Raw genomic sequence first — 22,340 nt, 5'->3', positions numbered from 1 at the left:
ACTGAAGGATGAGGATGTGTTCTCCTCTGGGTTTCCTGCCAGCTGTCACACTCAACCTCTGCTGCCTGAACCCAAGCCAAAATATAGACTGGGTCCAGCTCTGAGAAACTATATCTGTATTTTTTTATATATAAATGGGTACAAGTATCAGACTATAAAAGAAGACTTAATCCCCTGACTTGGATGACAGACACTTGGCACTCTTGCCACTGTTTAGCAGAGCAATAACAAGCTGCTTTGTAGTGGAACCTGGGTTCACAGTAAACCCTTCTTTATGTCAGCGGATCATTGTGTAAATGAGAGAAGGAAGCGTGCCATGAGCCTTGGTGGGTCCGAGGTGGGGGAGGTGTCCCAGCCAGTGCAAGTTGATGCCCTGCTCCAGGGTACTGTCAATACAAAATGTTGTGGTAGCAGGAACTTGTAGTGTTCATGTTAGATTGACATGTTGTACACCATTTGAAGACAGTTCCCTGGGAGCTCTGGTGGGTTTGGTTCCGGTGTTTATACAGCTTTTGGGAGTCAGCAAGGAGGGAGAGATTGTTTACAATGAACAGACTTTGGGGAGATAGAGCATTCCATTATCCTGGTTTTCAGGATAATGAATGGCTTGATGGCTTTAAGTAATTGTTCACAAATGACTGGTTTATGAAGTAGTCCAGTAAGTAAGGTTTATGGCTTCAGCGTGTAACGCAATTAACTCTTACTGGGTGGGATTATTTTTTTAATGGTTTTTCTTCCTCTGGCTGAATTTTAGTGTGATGGTGCTTGCATCAGAAAATTATTCTCTAATTTTAGCAAACACATTTTTTAAGTTGCATGTGTAAATGCATGGAATTATGTGACTAGAGTTGGCATGTGTTTCTATGCCAACAACGAGGCTTGGTTTGCAATGGTAGTTCATTTCAGAAAGATAGGATGGCATTAGAATGAAGCAGCATATTGCTTAGTCAGAGGGAGCAGCCTGCAAGTTAACTGTGACACATATCCTGTCCCCTGCTAGTCTGGCAGCTGTGCAGAGCTGTGGCCACCTTCATCACAATGCCACTGCCACGACTCATGGGGGCACGTAACTGATGAGCTGATACACATTCAACATTTTACAACAAAAACATTGAAATGACTGCAAGTACCGTTTTCATCACTGTAATTGCGATTGATGCTTGCCACCAGGAATGATGGATAAGACACCTCCTGAGTCTGAGCTGTCATCTGTCGCTCTCTGTTGCTAATAATAGTAGTAATAATAGAATGTTTTAGAATAGCTTGAAAAATATCAGAGCCAGGTCTCCAGTGTTATAGGGGAGGGGCTTGGCCATGAATTGTGACTGACAGCTACAAAGATCATTTCAGGGAAAGAAGTAGTTGAAAGGAATTATGAATTAACTTAATAGTGAACTGTGCCCATTAGGAAGTGGTTTGATTCCTCCTTCCTGGTCAGTGTCCTAGTTGTGCACAGGGGGAGGGGACATTTGGCCCACAGGCTGTGTGAGACCAGCAACATCATTTAATCAGACACCACCAAGGCCAACTGCAGGTAGGACTCAAAATTCAGTTCATCTAAAGCAAGCTAATAGTTCAGTTGATAATTTTGTATGGTCTGCTAATTGATGCTATAAGTATCTAATGGTCTTTAGACCCACCACCAACAAAAAAAGCCCTACCCCTTGGATTTGATTTCTCTAGCAGTATCTATGTTTTGAATAATTAGAGGATTCCAAGTAGGTATAAAAATGCTGTCTGTTAATGTCTCATTAAGCTCTGATTGCGGCTGCCTAGTGGGTGTCCCCTGTTACCTCTCTGAAAGCCGTGGTGTTAGTGGGACACACTTCATGGGAATACCTAAGACTTTGTCATCTGAGGATCCTGCCTCTGCAGTAGGAATTCTGAACCTCCGTACAGCAAGTAAAGTAAAAATCATGAGGTTTGAGAAACAACATTTCAAAATTTGAAGGATTGTTGGAGACCATTTGACTCACACATCAGCTTGTACTGATTTTGAAAACCTGGAGAACTGAGTGAGTTCCCTCTGGCCATGGCTTCAACAGTGAGTGGTCAGCTTGGGTCCTGTTATCTTCTACTTCTCCATCTTCTCTTGCATCTTTCCTTCCGTCATCCCCTTTAGTCTCCATTTTGTTTGGAACCTTTCCATTTCCCTTCCCCAGTAGGACAAATCAGTCTTGTAATTTTCCCAGGCAGCCTATGAACCTTCAATAACTATAAAAAAAAGAAAAAACTTGGGTGGGTTAACTCTATCATCTCTTTTATAAAGTCTTTTTTTTTTTTTTAGGAAATTCTTTTGTTGGCATTCTGGTTGGATAGAACAAATAAGTCTGAGGTGGAATTTTGATACTTTTGCAATTTTTCTGATAAAACTAATGACCCCTTTAACTTAGAACCAGCCAATTTGCTGGTAAATTGCTGTTTCCGTTTAGAAGTGTCCGGCATTATACAGCCAAGTTATTATCAGAATGAAATCTCAATCTGTGAACTCTTCTCATGACTGTTTAACACCTACTGCATCCAACTGGAATTGGAAAGAAATCTTTTTTAAGAACGTAGGCTTAGAAAGTCATGTCCTCTGTTTCATTGCGTGTGTAAGGCAGATGAAACGAAGAATGCTTTAACAGCAAGCACTTTTTACATCATTCATAAAAAATTTTGGTAGATGTCTTCCAAAAATTGATCTTTTTTTCTCGTGTTACATTTGTACAAGTTAGCAGTTACCCAGCAGACACTGCGGAATACATGACTTAGCACTTACTTTTTTCAAAAATACATGGTTGGGGCCTGGCGCGGTGGCGCAAGTGGTTAAAGGTCCTCGCCTTGCACGCCCGGGATCCCATATGGGCGCCGGTTCTAATCCCGGCAGCCCCGCTTCCCTTCCAGCTCCCTGCCTGTGGCCTGGGAAAGCAGTCGAGGATGGTCCAAAGCCTTGGGAACCTGCACCTGCGTGGGAGACCCGGAAGAGGCTCCTGGCTTCGGATCGGCATAGTGTCGGCCCGTTGCGCTTACTTGGGGAGTGAATCATTGGACGGAAGATCTTCCTCTCTGTCTCTCCTCTCTGTATATCTGCCTTTCCAATAAAAAAATAATAAAAATAAATCTTTCAAAAAAAAAATACATGGTTGTATGGATTAGAAGAGTGTGTGGTCCAGTTAAAGAGGCAAGATCTAAGTAATCCAGATAGTTTCAGGCAGCATGGATGGATACATGTTCAAAGAGCTTTGAGCTGTCAGCTTCTCATTGCTGTGACAAAATGCCAGAGGCAGGCTAATCTCAAAAGTGTGCTCTCACTCATAGCTCTGGAGGCCCACGGTCCACCATCAGGTAGGCCCCATGGGGTCAGCCTCTGGTGATGATGTTGTGGCCTAGTCTCACAGTGGCGTAGGGCAAAGACGGCGCTGGTCTGGACGTGTGTGGGTAGTCTCTCTGGGTGTCCCGGTGCAGGCCACCAGGATTCAGTCTTAGAGGTTCCACCCCAATAGAACAATCCAGTCTGATCACTTCTCAAAGGCCTCACCCCTCAACACTATAATTAGATTCAGTTTCTGCCTTTTTAGTGCCATTATTTATGATTGGGGCAAAGAGGAGCTGTTAATCTCCTGCAAGATTTCAGGGGCAAAATCGTACTCAAACCATAGCACAGATCCTATCTGTTTTATTATATCCCTTTGCTCAGTGCTTAAACTCTGATGTCTGAATGTGAACGGTGGCTGGATTAAGGGTGGGGACTTGATCTGATTGTAGCATCTTTGGTGGGTCTGCTCACCAGGGGGTGTGGCCTCAGCAGTTCTGCAAAGAGTGCTGGTTCAAGTGCAGGTTCTTCCCAGCTGTTCACCACGTGATCAGGCTCCCATCAGACTCCAGAGCGTGGACCAGCTGATGCTGTAACCTCCCACCACAAGCTCTCCTCAGAAGGTCTTCCCAGATCTTGTAGTTAAAGCAACAACAAAGGCAGAAACGCCAGCTGTGTTTTATTAAACTAAGGACATTTGCAAGACGCAGAACCGAGCCACCCTTCTAATTTTTTGTTTGCTTTCTAAAAGAATAGGGTTCTCATTTTGTTATATTAAAAAAGGAAAGATATTGATATTAACACATAATGAGCATATTGTTATTTTAATGAATTAATAAGGATTTTGGATTTTCAAAATTTAAAAAGCTATTTGAGATTCTTTTTTTTTTTAAGATTTATTGTATTTTTTTTACTAGAAAGGCAAATCTACAGAGAGAAGGAGATATAAAGAGAAAGAGCTCCCATCTGCTGGTTCACTCCTCCAAGTGGCTGCAATGACCAGAGCTGAGCCTTTATGAAGCCAGGAAGCAGGAGCTTCTTCCAGGTCTCCCATGTGGGTACAAGGTCCTAAGGCTTTGGCCCTTCAACTGCTTCCCCGGGCCACAGGCAGGGAGTTGGATGAGAAGTGGAACAGCCAGAATACAAATTGGCTCCCATATGGGATCCCAACAGATACAAGATGAGGCTTTAGCCACTAGGCTATCGCACCCGCCACCAACCTACCCCAGACACACCATTCTTTTTTCTGTTTTAATCTTGTTTTTTTTTTAATTATTTTTTATTATTGTTTGAAGATACAATTCCATAGGCTCTGGGATTTCCCGTTCCCCTCTCCCCATTCATTTTTAAAGTGGAAAAGGATCCTGAGACCCAAAGGCCTTGGAACTGCTATGCCAGAGCATAGAAGAAGGCCATAGCATCGTGGCATCATCCTGGCAGGATGCGTTGTCATTCAGCTTTCCCCTTTAGCTCCTGCAGAGCTCAGGAGCGCCCAGTGATGCTTACTGAAACAGGTGATTCACGTGCCTCTTCCAGTTCTTTCTTCCTATACCTCCCCACCAGGTAAATGTCCTTCCCCAACACTAGAGAGCCAGTGGTGGCCTTGAACCGAACCAGCCTGAGCCCCCAGCCCAGCTAGAGGCTTCTATGTAGAAGGAGGGAAAATAAAGAGGCCACACCCACCCCTGGGAAAAGCAGCCAGGCATGGGTGCTTCCCAGCAAAGGCTGCCTTAGCCTATTACCGCCAACACCGCTCCTCTGGAACCTTCAAATTGCAGGGATTGGTGTCTTTTAGTAAGCTTTAGAGGAACTGTGACAGTAGCATAAATAAAACTCAGTGCATGGCAAAATCTAAAGTAGAAGTCAAGGCCATGGGCTGCTGGGGGCTAGCCACGAGCACTTGGTTGGAGATCCTGTCAAGACCGGTAGATCATGGAGTTTTGATTTGAAAGAGACCCATAGGGAGGAATCCCAGTCCAAATCCTCAGGCCAAGTCTTTCATCATCTCCCAAACCATGAGGCTGAAAAAGACCCAGAAAACTACCCAAGTTTACACAGTAAGGGGCCGAGTCAGGCCCAAGGGCTCACCTGGTCCTTTCCCACGGATCACTGCTGTGGCCATGAATGGCAGAGCCTGAAGGTTGGCCGGTTCTGGGGAGGTGGAGTTGACATGTCCCACCTGTAGCATATGCCCCCTTTCCCCCACCCCCCACCTGCTATGCCAGGACTTGCTCTCGTCTCTGCCTTCCAGATCAGGGGATGGACAATCTAAGTGATTCTAAACTTCCACAAACTTCTACATTCATATTTAATTCAACCTGTATGAGTTTGAAGAGTTACATTCAGTATTGTGGATATTTTTTTTAAAATAGGCCAGAGCAGCCAATATAAAGTTGTCTTTTTGTGACTCACTCAGAAAGCAGGTAATATGCAGGAGAAAGAAGACTTTAGCCTCATTGTAACTGTTTCCCCATCCAGGAGGAAAACAGACCCTTAGTTAGAAACCTGAGCCTCCCTCTCTCCATGGAAAGGTTGCAGATTTCCATCCAGGTGTTTGTCTTTTTCAAATTTGAACATCCTTTCCAAACGTAAGCAGAAATTTTGACTGCAATATGTGTTAGTGGAGGGTCCTGTCTAACCCAGCTGGCTTTTGTCCAAATAATGAGTTCCGACAATTTAGAGGTAGCTCCTAGGTGCCGTTGGTTTTTGTTGAGAATTGGAAAACCACACTTACCATCACCTTATCTCTGGGCAGAAGCTTTGAATAGTTACTTGGGGGATTTTTCACACAAAGCTCCTTGGAAGTTTTTGTCACTGTAGATTCCCAGTTACCATGGGAGTGAATATCCGTAGAGTGTGCTGTGTGTTTTTATAGCACTCGGCAAAGGCAGGCAAGAGTATGACTTTCGCTGTGTTTACAGGGTTTGGCCCTTACCCAAAGGGAGATTTCTTTTTTAATCATTTGTTTGAACAGATGTGTAAACAAAAGCATGGCTACCTCTCCGACTTTGCTATTCAAGGTTTAATGAAGAAGCAAGATGAAAGAGCACTTGATTGTGTACACTTGGGGCAAAGCTGGCATGCTCAGGCCAGCATGGGGGCGTGTGGACCACACGGTGAGGTTAGGCTGTTTGTGAAGCTCTGTGCCATTCTCAGGGACAAGCCGTAGACCAAAGAACTTTCCTCTGTTGGGCAGATCTTCCAGTGATCTCAGAATCAGAACTTTTCATGAAGCTTCTATTTGGGATCCTCAGTAGGTCCAAGCCATCTAGACCGTTCAATTCCCTTTTTTATCTCTCTTTTAAGATTAATTTATTTTACTTGAAAGAGTTACCGCAGGAAGATTTTCCACTTGCCAGTTCACTCCCCAAATGGCCACTACAGCCAGTGCTGGGCCAAACCAAAGACGGGAGACAGGAGCTTCTTCCGGATCTCCCACACAGATGCATGGTCCCAAGGCCTTTGACCATCCTCCATTGCTTTCCCAGTCCATAAGCAGTGAGCTGGATCAGAAGCAGAGCAGTTAGGACATGAACTGGAGATCATGTAGGATGCTGGTATCACAGACAGAGGGTTAGTGTGTTATGTCACTGTGCTGGCCTCTCCAGCTCCCTTGATCCTCTCCTTAATCTGCTGAGTACCAGAGTGTCCTCCGTAAGGCACTGAGGAACACCAGTTCATGCGGCTAGGACATGGACACTGCTCAGCTGTCCTCTGTGAAGTGTGTCGTGATCACCCAGTGGACAGACTCATTCCAAACTTGCTTCCTAAGATCTGACAGAGCTCCGATTGCCTGCCGAGACCAGGCTGTCAGTCCTGCCAGGCTGTCCTTCATCGTCCGCCGTCCCCCTCCAGGCTGCCTCTGCCAGGTGTGTGTGTGTGTGTAGAGGGGAGGCAGGGGGAGGCTGTTGTACAGATGAGCAGGACAGAAGGAATCAGCAGTGCCTGCCCGACTTTCCACCTGTGTCCAAGAACTAGGCTGAGGAGCCTGAGAAAGATGGAGACTGCTGAGTGTTTGTCCTGCCAGAACAGGAATGGAACCTGCTTGGGCATTGCTTGGGGATGCTTCTCACCCCAAGGATTTAGGAACAGTACATCGCCATCCACTTGTGTCACCTTGCCACTTCCACCTAGGTGCCCTCAACCGCTCTTAACTAAGCTGCCTCCAAAATTGTATCATACTTCAAAGAATAGCAGTCAGAGGAGATTTTTCTCCTTATACAGTCCCTAAAACTATTCACTGTAGTTTCCTACTCTGTAAAGATAAAATCCATCTATAGGCTAATGTAATGAAAGCAGCCCTAAGGTAGGAGGGGTCTCCCTTTTTCTCCTTTTTTAGCAGACTCTTTTTAAGCATTGTTATCTGCAGATCTTCTGAATTTGTTTTTTTTTCCTACCAATTGATATGCAGAATGTAACACTTTCTCCAGCTGAGCCTTTCAATAAATGCTGTTTCAATGAAAACACACCCATGTTGCCTTCTAGCTAATTCTGAAAGCAAAAGGAAAGCAGTGATTATCAGAGCTTGTCTGAATGTCTCCCCCTGTGAGCCAAACAGGTATAAGGCCCTTTTCCACAGTAACCAACACAGACCTCACACTTCCCCAGGAAAAGGAACTTGTACAGAATCCCAGAGTTAGTTCTCCTGGCATGGATTCATCTTGGCATCTGTTGGAGAAAAAAAAAACTTTTTATTTTCAAAAGTTTCCCATTAATTAGTGTAATCCTAGTATATGTCTTGTAGAACTTGAAATACTTAAGGCTGCCATTATTTATTTTAAATATTTAAAGCTGCCATTACATATTTTAATACGTCTTTATATTTCTCAAGTACATTTTACAGTTGCATTAGAAAACTTAACAATCTAGAAACTACCAAAATTGAATCATCCATTTTTAAAAATTAAAAGAAAAACAAAAAAGGAAAGAGGGAGGAGTGGATGGGAAATATTATGCTCCTGAAACTACTTATATATAAATATTTCAAAAGAAAAATGATTGTATCTGCAAGACTGTGTGTCTAGTAGACTGTAGTAGTGTTTGTCCGTCAGAACATTTCTTAAATGATAGTTTAAGTGGGTATAGGATTTAAGGCTGGCCAAACCTGGGAGCCAGGAGCCCCTGCCCACTTAAGTCCAGCTCCCTTGCATGAGTAGAGGACCCCAGCTACTTCAGCCATCACCATTGCCTCCCAGGATGCGCCTTAGTAAGAAGCTGGAATCCTGAGTGGAGCCAGTACTTAGAGCCAGGTACTTCAAAATGGAATGCATGCAACCACTAGGTCAAGTGCCTGCCTTTACATAGCACCCTTTTAAAGATGTGGGCCCCCGCGCGATGGCACAAGTGGTTAAGGTCCTCGCCTAGCACGCCCGGGATCCCATATGGGCGCCGGTTCTAATCCCAGCAGCCCCCTTCCCTTCCAGCTCCCTGCCTGTGGCCTGGGAAGGCAGTCGAGGACGACCCAAAGCTTTGGGACCCTGCACCCGCGTGGGAGACCCGGAAGAGGCTCCTGGCTTCGGATAGGCATAGCATCGGCCGTTGCGCTCACTTGGGGAGTGAATCATTGGACGGAAGATCTTCCTCTCTGTCTTTCCTCTCTGTATATCCGCCTTTCCAATAAAAAATAATGAAAAATAAATCTTTAAAAAAAAAAAAAAAAGATGTGGGCCCAGAGCTAAAGAGTATTGGAGGAAATAAAAAAAATAAAATGTTGTCTTCATTTGACCAAAAATGACTGGTTTTCCTGATTTGTTTTTTCACTTCCTTTTTTTTTTCCTCAGACGTATAAAGATAAAGCAAATGAAGAGGAGGGCCAGCCACCCCGGGAAGAAGGCGTTTCGTCTGCCCTTTTCCTTTCACACCCTGTGAGCCAGAGGAAGAAGCGAGTCTACCGTACCGGCCAGAGCACCTTCATAGTCGGAGAAACGCCGAATGGAATCCGCAGGTACGTCATCTGCGCCAGCACTAGGCCAGCGAGCGACCCCAAGGAGAGCTTCTCCTTGGCAAAATGCAGATGTGTCTTTCAAAAGTCACTCATATTCACTATACACTTTTAAAAAAAAATCCCACTTGAAATGTTTACAGAAAGCCAATCCCTACATGTATTTTATTAACAAAGTCACATGATCTACAGAAAGAAAGGACTTAAGTACATTTTGTTCATTCACTTTTCAGCCTTCGATCAGGCATCTAACAGGTGCCCAGGCATTGTGGTAAGTGCTGCAACGTGCAGTCCTCAAGGCTGGGGAACCCCAGGGCAAGATGTCCCCTGGCTTGCAGGTGGTCAGCCAGGAAGGAGCATGTAGGGAAAGACCCCTTAGCTCTGTGACATCTCTTTGTGTGAGAAACCAATCCAAGAAGAATCAGGATGCATCCTCATGGTGTCTTCTGTCCTTAATTACCTCCTGTGCGTGCTGTGCCTGTCCTTGGGAATTCAGCAAAATGGGGAAGAGGAGAGAGCTCAGGCCATAGCACGCTCTCCTGTTGCTTGGCGGGAGGGGGTCTTTGCCCATGTCTGGCCCCAGGGTTCCACAAGGCCCACTCCCTCACACACACATTGTCAGTACCTGGCACCAGGATCACAGCTCACTTCTGCAATAGTGTCAGACCTCTACATTTAGCTCCATTCTTGACGGCCCAGGTTGGGCCAGCTGGGCAGGCTGGGGTAAAGGGACAGAGAATCGAGTTTTCTCTGTTTAGAACTTTTCCTTTAGGATCACCTGTCAAATGTTTATGCTGCTTTTCTGAATGGAAAACTATAAGGAGAGAGAAGGAAAAGGTTTCTCTTTTTCAGAAAAAAATTTTTTTTTTGCTTTCCTAAAACCCTGCATGGGCCGACCGTGTATTTCACAGGACTTGAATGCAATATGGACTTTGAGTGTGCATGATGTAAATTATGGTTCTCATGTCACCCACAAATCAGCTCACGGGAAGAACGGCATGCTGGGATCTCATAATTTATCAGAAATGCCTCACAGTATAAATCAGAGTCATTCTAAGAGCTGGTGATTTCATGTGCTGAAATATTTTTGTCAGTAGCATGAGGAAGGGCATCATACTTACTGGGGTGGAAGGCACTTTCGTGATAGAATTGAACAGACATTGAAACAACATTGCTTCGCCTCCATATAGCCTATCATTTATGATGTGGTCCTAACGATAACACTCGCCTAAAAATAGCCCCCCGTTTTGTTCACTAAATCTCTAGAAAGCAGTTTGAAGAAATGGCCTCCTATTTTAAATCATCTTGCGTAAAGGAATTTGCCAGACTTATAGCTGACGCCACTTCAGAAGAGCGACAAAGAATGCTCAGAGACTTCTATACCTCCCAGTACCCGGAGCTGGAAGAACTCTTCCCAGTCGAGTCTGCTCCCGAGGTCGTCACATCCACCAGCGAGAAAGGGCACAGCGGCGGGAACCGGTCCCACAAAAGAGAACCTCTCACCCAGGTTAAGCCATCCAGTTCCCAAGCTTTGGCCTTCAGAGAGTCTACCAACAAAATTGCTCACAAAGGGAAATCACTTTTGTTTCATAATGACAATGCCATTCAAGAAGAAGTGCTTTCTGATGAGGCCAGAACCCTTGGCTGTCCCCAAGAGGCAGATGATGGGAGAAGCAGCCATGCTTCCGAAGGTACCACAGCATCCAGTGCCCCAGACAGGAACTCGGAAGGATGCGGGACACAGTCAGCAGACACCATGCAAGGCCAACGAGACCTTCCCGGCACAGGCCTTCCAGGGAGCAGGCTGTCCCGGTTGGAAAACAAGGCGGTCGAAAACCAAGCAGTAGACAGCACCTCTGTGGCAGGCTTACTGGGGGACACCTCCATTCTTGACGACCTCTTTAAAAGTCACCGGAGTGGTCCCATACGGATGCCAAAGAGAACTCCTGCAGGGCCCGTAGAAAAAGCCAAGCAGAGGCCCAAAGACTTCTGGGACATCTTGAACGAGCAAAACACTGACAGCCTCAGTAAACTCACTGACCTGGCGACGATAGAGACCTTGTGTGAGAAGGCATCCAGGCCCGCGCCCTCCAGGGCAAAAGGGGAGCTGGAGGCTTCTCTCTGGAAGTCCAATGACAAGTTCCTGTGGAAGACCTTCTGCCCCAGTGACCCAGAGGAGAGCACAGCCAGCACCACGCAGAGCAGTCCCGGGGCCTGCACCTGAGCCCTGGGCGTCCCACCTCGCTCCATCTGTCAGCCTAAGCCTTCAGTACCTCCTCACTGAGAAATGTCCAAGGTGTCATCGTGGCCCATCTTCTTTGATATCTGAAAGAATCTTGTGGAAAATCTGACTGTGTCGTAGTCGGAGCCCCTGTCAGGAGCTGGAAGATGATTCTAGATCTGCTATCGGGAGACATGGGACCCCTTTTTCAGTGAGAGATAAGTGACCCGAGAGAAGTCAGTTGCCCTGATGTGCGTGTTTTCCAATATGAAAGATGAAGGATTTGAACTTGATCAAGAGTGTCCTTACAGGTTAAAAAGGGAAAATAAAAATTTTTTCAAAAAAGAAAAGCTTCAGTTTGCTCCCCTAACTTCCATAGTTCATTCAGTCATGGGCCAAATCACGCCCATCCACCCCTCCACATGAGGTACACACCAGATGTGTTTCTTTTCTACTATTTGGAAAATAATTGCCCTTCGCCTTTCCCACTATGACACAATCAGATTCTCTTTCCTTTCCCCTATGTATCATGTCCTATTATTGAAAGTCATATGTGGTAATGAATCACGGTATGGGATTAAAATGGTAATTCGGTGGCAGCTCCGAATCGCAGGGCTCATGCTGCACAGCTGTGACATCATGTGTAATGCTAACCTAATCAGATGACAAACTTGATGACAATCGATTGAGGAAGGTCAGGCTTTGCATAGCGCTTTTATGACTAGGCACGAGTCTACACGAGTCAACGCCGGGCTTTCCTTGGAACTATCACATTTTTGTTGAATCTATACAGTTTTTTTTTTAAGATTTATTTTTATTATTTTTTACCGGGCACCGTTGCTAACCATGGCAGGCACCGCGTCCACCCGCGCCCCTGGGGGCTGCGTCGCTGGCCTAGGGACCCCAAGGTTGGCGGGGCCACAAGGAAGTCAGAATTAGCACCTTGCAGCCTCCACTTCTGCGCAGATGCAGATCCCCTCACCGCAGAGGGGCGGGAATCCTGCCTCCCCACGCCCAGGCCACCCGGGCCAGCAGCTCCCTTTCTGCCGACCCCCCCACCCCCGCGCGCACCCGGGACCTGGAGCCCGTTGCCAACCTGTCCGGAGAGTCGAGGAGGAGCATTCCACCGGAGTGCTTCCTGCGTCCCGCTGCCAAGGTTGCGAGGCCTGCCCCGCGCCTCCCATCTGGACTCCCGTGGACACTGCTGCCGCCTTCTTCTCTCCATCCTTAATCCATTTTCTACACCGGCTTCCTCGGAGCAGAGAAGCACGCGGACACTGAGGCTGCCGTGCGCCTGACTCTGGCCACTTAGACAGAAGACGCAGCATGGCCCACGTGGGGTTTCCCTCGTGGAGTCTGTGAGCCACAGCTGGTTCATTTTTTCTTTTAATGTGCCCAGCTATTCGTCCTGGCAGGTGTACAGGGAAGACGTTAAAAAAAAAAAAAAAAAGGCCAAGGAAACATGGACTCCAAAGATAAATTTTTGGTACAAAGTAATAATAAGGCCATGCCCAGGTTTTTCCATCACATGCATAATTTTACAGTCTGAAGCCTTCGTCCTGTTCTTGTGATATGTGTTTTATAGAAGGGGAAACAGGCGCAGAGGCTCAGTCCCCGTGGCCCTGGTGCTCCATGCATGGTGGTGGGGTCTGCAGGAAGCTGTGCAGATCCCATGGGAGGGGAGAGGCGCCTCACCAGCTGTGGCCCTGGCCAGACGGCAGCCAGGGTCCCAGACGGCAGCCAGGGTCGACTGGCCAGCAGCGCCAAGTGGGTGGGTGCCTGGCGGCAGGTGCAGTTCGTGCCTCCTGCACTTGTGTGAGTGCATGAATGGTGGAGTTTCCAGGATGGGCAAATGGAAAAAGGTCTGCAGCATTTGATTTCGCCTCCACCCTGGCACTCACCACTTCACTTCCTTAGGTTGGCAGTAGGATGCAGGGGTGGACAGCAACCTCTTTCCAGGGCCCAGCAAGAGCGCCTCTAGGGTCCCTGGCCCTCAGCCTCCTGCCCTCAAGCGTTGGCAACAATCCTTGTCATGCCATCCTCTGCAAGCTGCATCAGACAGACAGACAGTAGCCAGCTGGCCAGCAGGGGAGACGCCCTCAGTGGTGGCTGCAGCTGGATCCCCGCTCCTATTTCTGTACACTGACCATTAGATAGCATTTTTGCCTCCCCCATCCTCCAAAATACACATCCCTCCAGTGGTCTTATTGCTTTTTGTTTTTTAATAGAATGGCCCACTCTTTTTGCTGGGTAGATCCAAACACGAAATTCAGAGAGAACCAGAGAGTATCTGGTTTTCCTCTGGCCCTCTCACTCCTTCCAGTTCGACTGGTTTTTTTTCTCAGGCTCAGTCTACACCCTGGCAAGCGTGTTCTAACCATGTTCTGATGTTCCCTAGGCCAATACCTACAAAGTGTATTTGTTTTTTTAAATTCAGTGCCATTTCCAAACAGAGCCCCAGAATCCTCCCTGTTGAGCTTGTCCTGGGCCTGGGGCACGCTGCTATGCCTCCTCGGCTGGGCCATCTTTGAAACAGTAAGAAGGATTCATTCTTCTCTAAAAATCCCTGAAAGGTTTTTCTCCAGTCTACCCTGGGTACAGGACAGCAGACAGAGAATGCGGAGAGTTGAATGGCACTTAGACAAGACATCAAATGGACACCGCTGGGGGACTGGCCACTGGAAACCGGCCACTGGGGACCCGCCACTGGACACCGGCCACGGGGGACCGGCCACTGAGGACCCGCCACTGGGGGACTGGCCACTGGGGACTGGCTGGGTACCAGATTGGACTGGATTGGACCTTCACAGCCCAACACTCTGACGACCCCTGGAAGCCAGTCCCCAGGGGAGCCCTAAGAGACCTCACAGAGAACTGCTTGTCCCTTCTCAAGATCCACTTCTCTATTTTTTTTTAAGTTTATGTTTATTTGAAAGGTAGATTTTAGAGAAATGGAAAGAGAGGGGTCTTCCGTTCGTTGGGTTTACTCCCCCAAATCGCTGCACCGGCCAGAACTGAACATTTACAAAACTGAGAGCCAGGGAGGGCTCCTCAGCACAGTGCCTGTCTTCACTCCACGCTGACCAAGGGCCCACCGCCTCAGCCCTGGACACCGCCCCACCCCAGTGCTGATGGCGGGCTTCCTGCTGTCTCTCAGGGCCTGTCGGGGTGAGGGCAGACAGAGAGTGTGTTGAGGATGAGTGTGTGGATGTGTGTGAGTTTATTGTTTAAGTGGATCAGTCTGTGTGTTTGTGTGTGGGTGTAAACAAGTGTGAGTGTGTGTGAATGTCCATGAATATGTGTGTGAGTATATGTTTGATCATCTGAGTGTGCGAATGAATGTGTATAGGAGGCGGTGTGAGTGTGGACCAGTATGTGTGATTGTGTGAATGTGTGTGTGAGTGTGTGTGTGTGTGTGTGTGTGTTACTTTGTAAGTATTTGTGTGTGGGTATATATGTATGAATGTATAAAAGTCTATGATGGGTGGGCCTGGTGCGATTGCATAGTGGCTAACGTTCTCACCTTGAATGCATCGGGATCCCATATGGGCGCCACTTCTAATCCCAGAGGCCCTACTTCCCATCCAGCTCTTTGCTTGTGGCCTGGGAAAGAAGTTGAGGATGGCCCAAAGCCTCAGGACCCTGCACCTGTGTGGGAGACCTAGAAAAAGCTCCTGTCTCCTGGCTTTGGATTGGCTCAGCTCTGGCCATTGCGGCTGCTTGGGGAGTGAACCATCAGATGGAAGATCTTCCTCTCTGTCTCTCCTCCTCTCTGTATATCTGCCTTTCAAATAAAAATAAATAAATCTTAAAAAAAAAAAAAGGCTGTGTGTGTGCACGCGCCCATGCAGGTGGGTGGGAAGGCGGCAGGCAGGACCCAGTGAGTTCCTAGCCAATGGCTGGCTCTGTGTGTGGTCCCAGGCTGTGCCACCCTCCCTCCCCCCACCACCATGAGCTTGGTTCCTGGCCGGGGTGAAACCTCAGCATCCTTGAATGAGTCCCTTATCCACTTTCCAAAACATGGTGGAGATTTGACAGAGCTGGGCTGGCTGACTTACTATCCACGAAAGCAAACAAGCGCATGGATTGAGCTAAGCATTTTTACTATTTAAACACCATCATTGCAGCAAGCCAGCCGGCTGGACCCTGCCTGCCAGCTCTCTCTCTCTCTCTCTCTCTCTCTTTCCAGGACTCCCATGTAGCTGCCTGGGTGGCAGCTTATTGTGGAAGTCACACTCAGTTGTGATTCAAGTCCCCCACCCTTCCCGGTAGCCCCTCCTGGTGGCAGAGAGAGATGACAGCCACCAGGATTCTGAGCCCAGAACAGATCCAGCAAGCCCTGGCTCTGAGTGACAGAGGCCTGGAAAAGTGACCTTGTCTTGGGGCCAGGACAATCCCAGCACCTCCAATGCAGGTGCAGGAGACCCCTCCCTGCCAGGACAGAGTGGCACCGGGCCACTGCTCGCCTGCCAGCTGGAGGCAGCTCTCTGGTTCATGGGAGCAGGATGCTGTAAAGTCCCCAGGGCCAGAGGGAAGCCCTGCCCTCCCCCTCCCCCATCTGAAGGGGCTTCTAGGGGGGAGGAGAGGGGACCTGAGCCAGCGGGAGCCCAGCCAGACTTCCCCCACCCCCATCCCAGTGCCACCCGGGACCTGAATGGGCTCTCTGTCTGCCAGAGCAAACAAGATCCCCTGGATGGGGCGTGGGGCACAGGCTGCAAGCAAGGGAGGGCTTGGTGGAGGGAGGATGGGAGGCAGGGCTGGCCTAGGGGTTCAGCCCACCTGGGGGACTGCAACTGCTCAGCTCCGTGACCCTATTCAGGAAGAGGAGCCCAGGAGGATGTTCAGGGCTCAGCTGGAGCCACCTCCTACCACCCAGAGAACTAGAGCTCAGGCCCCTCTCCTGCTCCTTGCTCCAGGACACACACAGTTTGCCTGGGCTCCAGCTTCCGTTTCCCAGACAGGGCTGTTGGCACGGAGCATGCTCAGCTGCAGCCAGGAGTTTGAGTACACTCCGCACCACCACCTCCTCACCTCACTGTTCTGAGGCTGGGGCTGAGGGGAGGGTGGTCCCCAACTCAGCAACTTCTCAGTGTGTGGCTGCCACTACTGGGATCTGCACAGGCCCAGCATCATCCTGCACTCACACTGCCTAGTACAATGGACATGCTGTATTTACGGGGGTAAATAGTTGCTCTACTGGAGCCTCCACTCATCACTGCAGATGCAATGTTTAAAATATTTTCAGTCTAGTTGGTGGAAACCTTGGATGCCAAAACTTACAGATGGGAGACCTCTCTCTGTTTCCTCCCCTTCCTTTCCTTCTCCTCCTCTCTCTTTCCACAAATGCAGCCGCTTAAAAACAAAGCAGCATGATTGTTAGCCCGTAGCTTCTGCAGATCAGGATGACAGACACGGCTTGGCTGGGTGCTCTGGCTCAGGGCCTATCATGAGCCCTGCTGTCAATGTGTCGGCCCAGGGCATGACTTCCAATTGGAAGATTCAGCTTGGGGAAGAAGCTGCCTCCTGCAGCTGCCGGCAGGTGGCTGTCACCCGTGTCCCTGCTCCCACACCTCGGTTCCTGGCTTGCTAGGTCTCTCTCTCTGTCTGAGAGCTCGCACGTGGTCGCTTGCACACTCAGGGCCTGCTGAACAGGAATTCTTACATGCCAGCACTGTGTGTGGGCACTTCCTCCATCCCTTCCCCTTCACAGCGGTAGTCACAAACCCCACCTACTCCAAGGCAAGAGATGGCACAAGATTCCACAAGACCAGGAGGAGGAGGGTCAGAACTGCTGGAGACCACGCGAGCTGTGGACCAATCCTCGGAGGGGAGAAGCGGACCAGGCTTCCCAGTGGGCAGGAACAGGGTAGGGAGAGGAGTGTGGGTCTGGGCGCTGAAGGATTCCCTGCCTGAGGCTCACCTTTTGCTCAAAAATTTGAAGTGTTTGCCCAGCCTTCATCTTGGGGTGAGGAGTTTCCAGTTTTTAAGCACAGAGAAAGTTGAACACCAATCAGAACAGAATACTGGGCCATTCTCAAAGGTAACTAAGGGGTGCTTGAATTCATTAAGCACTAAGCTTGTCCCAAACTTTGAGGACATTTATGACTCAGTGAAGCCAAGCTGCTGCCTCCTACAGTTCTGAAGCTTCTCTGTGTTTCCATTGTGGACCCGAAACCCAGAGCTTCATATAACCACCCTGCTCTTATCCCTGTAACAACCACATAGCAATTCCATCCCTCACCTCACTTGAGTGGAGTCTATTTCAGGAAGCCATCGGTTTCAGGGGAGCTTAAGGAAAACCAACAGAGAGAAGGGAATTGGTGAGCAGGCTTCCATGTGGGCCTGGCCTGGGATCGTCCTTTTCTTCTTTCTCATTTTTCTAGACCTCTGCTGCACTGATGAAAGTTACAAAATGCGTGGGGACAAGTCCTCCAGAGAGCCCAACTCAGCCTGCATTTGGGAGAGGTCAACACATGTTTCACTGAGATAGACCTATAGCCTAACGGATAAGACAGCAGGATTCCCTACCTGAAGGCCTGAGTTCAATGGCCAGTGCTGGCCCCCGGCTCCAGCTTCCTGCTGCTTGCAGACCCCTGGAGGCCATGAGTATTGGCTTAAGTCATTGGGTCCCTACCACCCACAAATGAGACCCAGATTTAGCTCCAGAATCTAGCTCTTGCTTTTGCAGGCATTTGGAGAATGAAGCAGAGGATTCAACTGTGTGTCCTGTCTTTCTCTGGCCCATTGTTGTGGTACCACGGGTTAGTAACGCCCACATAGCATTTCAGAACACCCGATGGAGTCCTGACTGCTTCACTTCTCACCCAGCTCCCTGCTAACACAGCCAGAAAAGCTGTAGAAGTTGCTCCAAGTGCTTTGGCCGCTGCACCCATTTGGGAGACCCCGGTGGATTCATAGGCTCCTAACTTCAACCTGACATTGCCCAGTTGCTGTGGTCATTTGGGGAGTGAATCCACAGAAGGAAGGAAGCTCGCTCTCTCTCTCTCTCTCTCTCTCTCTCTTCCTCCCTCCTTCCCTTCCACTCCCTACACTGCTCTGTCACTCTGCTTTGCAGATAAATAACTTTTTCAAATACATGTTGCTCTGTTTTTGTGATGATAACTGTAAACCATCATCCATAGGGGGGAATACTTAAGCAAGCACTAACAATTAACGTTGTAGAAGACGTCAGTTGGCAGTTGGCAGGAGACGACCTTTACCATACGGAGTTGAGCAACAACAAACACAAAAAACAATCTTTGAGTGTGCTGGTGAAACCTCCTTTAGAAACAAATCCACTGTGTTGGGGAGTAGATGTGAAAATGGCCTCTGTGTAGTTAGCATCGTCCTTTCATTTCTTTGTACTTCTAAGCCAACAGGTACTCAGCACAGCAAAAAAGCACCACTCAGGTTGACAACACCTGGGAACTAGACGAGCAGGTGGGGTGGGACCTGGTCCTCTGAATGCCCTCTCCCTTCCCCTGGCTCTCCTGGAACCTACCAGAAAGATGCGCTTGTTAAAGGCTGGGAAGACTAGATGGGAGGGTCCCAGATGCACAATGGGCAGCCCTGTGTGCCAGGGACTTGTGTGTCAGGCCCTTCCCTCTGTGATTCTTGCCTTTCTCCTTTCCCATGACCTCTCACTCCTTTCCAAAGGTAGGGGCTAGTGGCTACGAGGCAGGTGTTAGATGGTGGGATTCTGGCCTTTTTCTCTGCCTTCTCTGTATTTTCCTTTCTCTCTGCCAGATGACAATGCTGCCTTCTGGGCTAGAAAACAGAGAGGCCCTTCAAGGCATCCCTGGCCTCCCCTTGCCATCCCATCCACCTGCCCACCCCCAGGGCTCCAGATGAGAAGCCCATGTTTTCCCTGTCTCCCATCATCATGCATGATCTTGTTAAATAGGTCCCCAGAGATGATGCAAGGTCTTCCTGCACCCCCAGCAAAGCACTTGCAGTGATTCATGCAGGAGATGGGAGTGGTCCTCCCCAGAGTATTCCTCTCCTGAAGGCCACAAGATTTTTTATCAGGTGAGTGGCCTTTCCTGATCTGCTCATCATGGTTCCTAGGGAGTCTTCTGGAAATGTTTCAGATGAGAGAAGCCCCAGACTCTTGATGACCCATGGAATCACTTCTCTGCATCTTTGTCTGATCTCTCTTCAAAAGCATGGAGGGCTGAAGAATCAGGAGAGCTAAAGGCTGTTGTCCTGAGCAAACACATTTCCTATTCTGTTCCTTGCTACTACTCTCCTGTTTGTGGGATGTTTTTGGAATGCTTCATTAGGTTGTGTGTGTATGTGTGTGTGTGTGTGTGTTTTATTGTGTATTTGAAAGTCAGTTAAACTAAGAGAGGGAGAGAGACAGAGTGAAATCTACATGTAATTTTTTCATCACATTCATTTTCTGTGAATTTTGAAAAGATCTTTCATACCTCAAAACATGATTGGTGTTACCGTTGCCCAACTCTGGCCCAGGACACACTCCATCCCACAATTCTGCCAACCAATTCCATTGATTATTCCGTTACAATCAATGGGAGTATGGAGGACTGTTTTGTTTGTTTGACATATGAACCTTAAGTCTTGCAAAATAAGCTTTTTTGGGACACATGAGTTCATAATAGTCCAATTGGCTACTTCCTACCTGTAAAGTGGGTAATGTCGGGAAACAAGAAAGCTATACACACCTAGGTTTATGGAGGAAAGATATTTTCAATGGAGTTAAGCCAATAATAACATAAAACCACCCAAGAGAATTGTGTTGTGGAGCCAGAAGGAGTCAAAATGGTGAGGTTATGTCTGCCCTGGTCCCATGTGGAGCACTCAGGAGCATTGCAAATGGAGAATAAATCCAATATCCTCGGAAGGAAGGGAGGAGGGTGTTTCCTACCCTCGGTGGTCCACCCAGATGGGCCCTGTCTATCAAAGGGGACACGGAGTACACACCTAAGTCACACTCAATTTTTTTCCATTTTCAGGCAGGGGATGGGGCTATAATGCTGCAAAGGTTTTAAGTTGTCTGAAATCCATGTCTTTCAACATGCCCTAAGAACACCCAAGATTTTGTGTACTTGATTCTTGCTTGCACACTAATACAGCTGGGATTGAAAACCTTACAACCAGAATAAAAGAACCTTGATCCCCTGGATTGGAGCGCTGATTTTTCAAACTCCCTGTGTGCATTTACAGATCTGCATAAGCCACTCAAGCTTTCAGTAAGATGTGCACACCAGTTTATACAAATGGATTGCTGGGGGCTGACAAGGCGGCTCAACAGGCTAATCCTCCACATGCAGTGCCAGCATTCCATAGGGGCACTGGTTTGAGACCCAGTGTTCCACTTCCAATCCAGCTCCCTGCTTACGGCCTAGGAGAGCAGCATAGGATGACGCAAGTCCTCGGGACTCTGCACCTGCATAGGAGACCCAGAAGAGGCTCTTGGCTCCTGGCACCTGGCTTCAGATTGGCTCAGCTACAGCCATTATAGCCAATTGTTGAGTGAACCAGAGGATGGAAGAGCACACTATCTTTCTCCCCTTCTCTCTGCAAATCTGCCTTTCAAATAAAAATAAATAAATCTTAGGAAAAAAAAAAAGAATTGCTAGGAGCTAAGACAGTGAGTAGGTTTCCCAGGGCTTGGGCCACAATCTACCTTCTGTGTTGTGTTTCTGTCTCATTAGTTCTACCCACTCTGATAACTGACCTGATCTTCCACTCCTACAGTCATCCACACTGTCACCTCAGCCTGTAACTCCTCCCTCCTCTTCTCCACTGAACCAAACCCTTCACCTTCTTCAAAACCTGCTGTCACCTGGGCTGTGAAGCCTTCCTTGACCCTTAGACACAGATGTCATTGCTCGTGTCCATTGCTGCCTCACACTTGCACTTAAGTGCACTTGATTGTTACTGCTGGTCTTTCTATGTGTCTGCCCCCATTGCAAGCTGCAAAATCCTTCAGGACAATGACTGTGTCTCATCTATCTTTGTGAGTCAGTATACAGACCAACACTTCCTCTGGTGCATCGGCAGAAATGTTCCAACAAAATGAAGTCCTAGTGAACAGAGAAAGAAGATATGGTGGGGGGAGGACAGGAGAAAATGTGGAACCCCAAGGACAGGGCCTCTATTCCACAAGAGGAGCACCAGTTAAGACCAAAGGTGACAGATATGTGGCCAACCCAGATCAGCCAGGAGAGGATGAGGCTGAAAGAACAGACAGTCCTAAGATAAAGGTCTTTGATGAGGGAGGGGAGAAATAAGATACATGTGGGGGTAAGATATGGGATCAGGGGAGGCAGACAGAAAAAGAAAGGCTAGTCAAAACTCTGTGAAAACTCAAAATCTCGAATGAGCTCTTTCATTAGAGTTAGTGAAACAGCATTCACTTAGTCATAGAAACTGAAATCTGATTATTAATTAAACCAGAAATAGTCATATCTGTAAATCAGGACAGAGTTAGAAAAGAACCACACTCCTTGCCTTTCTCCTGTCTATCCCCTGGCAAATGTAGAGATTCCAGGGTTTTGTGGTAGATCTGTAAGCATTTGAGATCCAAGTCCCCTCCATTTTTCTGCTGCTCACGTCTGGATTCTCTTATGTGTAAGAGGGAAACAAGTCTTTATCTTGTTTAAACAACTTTTGCTGGATCTCTGTTCTGGCAGCCACACATAATTTCCATGCGATACAAGACACGCAGCATTTTATTGAGCAGTGTGGGGCGGGGGGGCGGGGGGAGATCATCCAGGGTAACAGTCCTCTCCAGCTGCACTGGGGAACGTGATGTGCAGGGGTCGGGAGAGGACATGTGGGAGCCACAAGCACATGCTCCACTCTGTGTGCACTGCCTGTAGAGGGGTGATGAGTGAGCCCACTGGGACAGGCAGGAC

General features: G+C 48.1%; 1 protein-coding gene across 4 annotated transcripts in view; it reads left to right on the top strand.

Annotated features, from left to right (window-relative positions):
- ERCC6L2 (ERCC excision repair 6 like 2) overlaps nucleotides 1-11,795 on the top strand; it is a 62,706-nt gene extending 50,911 nt beyond the window's left edge. For all 4 annotated transcript variants that reach the window (XM_040988867.1, XM_040988868.1, XM_040988866.1 and 1 more), the window contains 2 exons: nucleotides 9,076-9,239; nucleotides 10,503-11,795. In XM_040988867.1, coding sequence (XP_040844801.1) covers nucleotides 9,076-9,239; nucleotides 10,503-11,460 — 1,122 coding nt within the window. In that variant the 3' untranslated portion in view covers nucleotides 11,461-11,795. The remainder of the gene's footprint in view (nucleotides 1-9,075; nucleotides 9,240-10,502) is intronic.
- Nucleotides 11,796-22,340: the final 10,545 nt, after the last annotated feature.

The sequence above is a fragment of the Ochotona curzoniae genome, unplaced genomic scaffold (genome assembly GCF_017591425.1).
Source record: "Ochotona curzoniae isolate NIBS_2020 unplaced genomic scaffold, NIBS_Ocur_1.0 contig_50, whole genome shotgun sequence".
NCBI lineage: Eukaryota > Metazoa > Chordata > Mammalia > Lagomorpha > Ochotonidae > Ochotona > Ochotona curzoniae.
The sequence above is the reverse complement of the archived record's forward strand: the minus strand, read 5'-3'. Positions and strand labels throughout refer to the sequence as shown.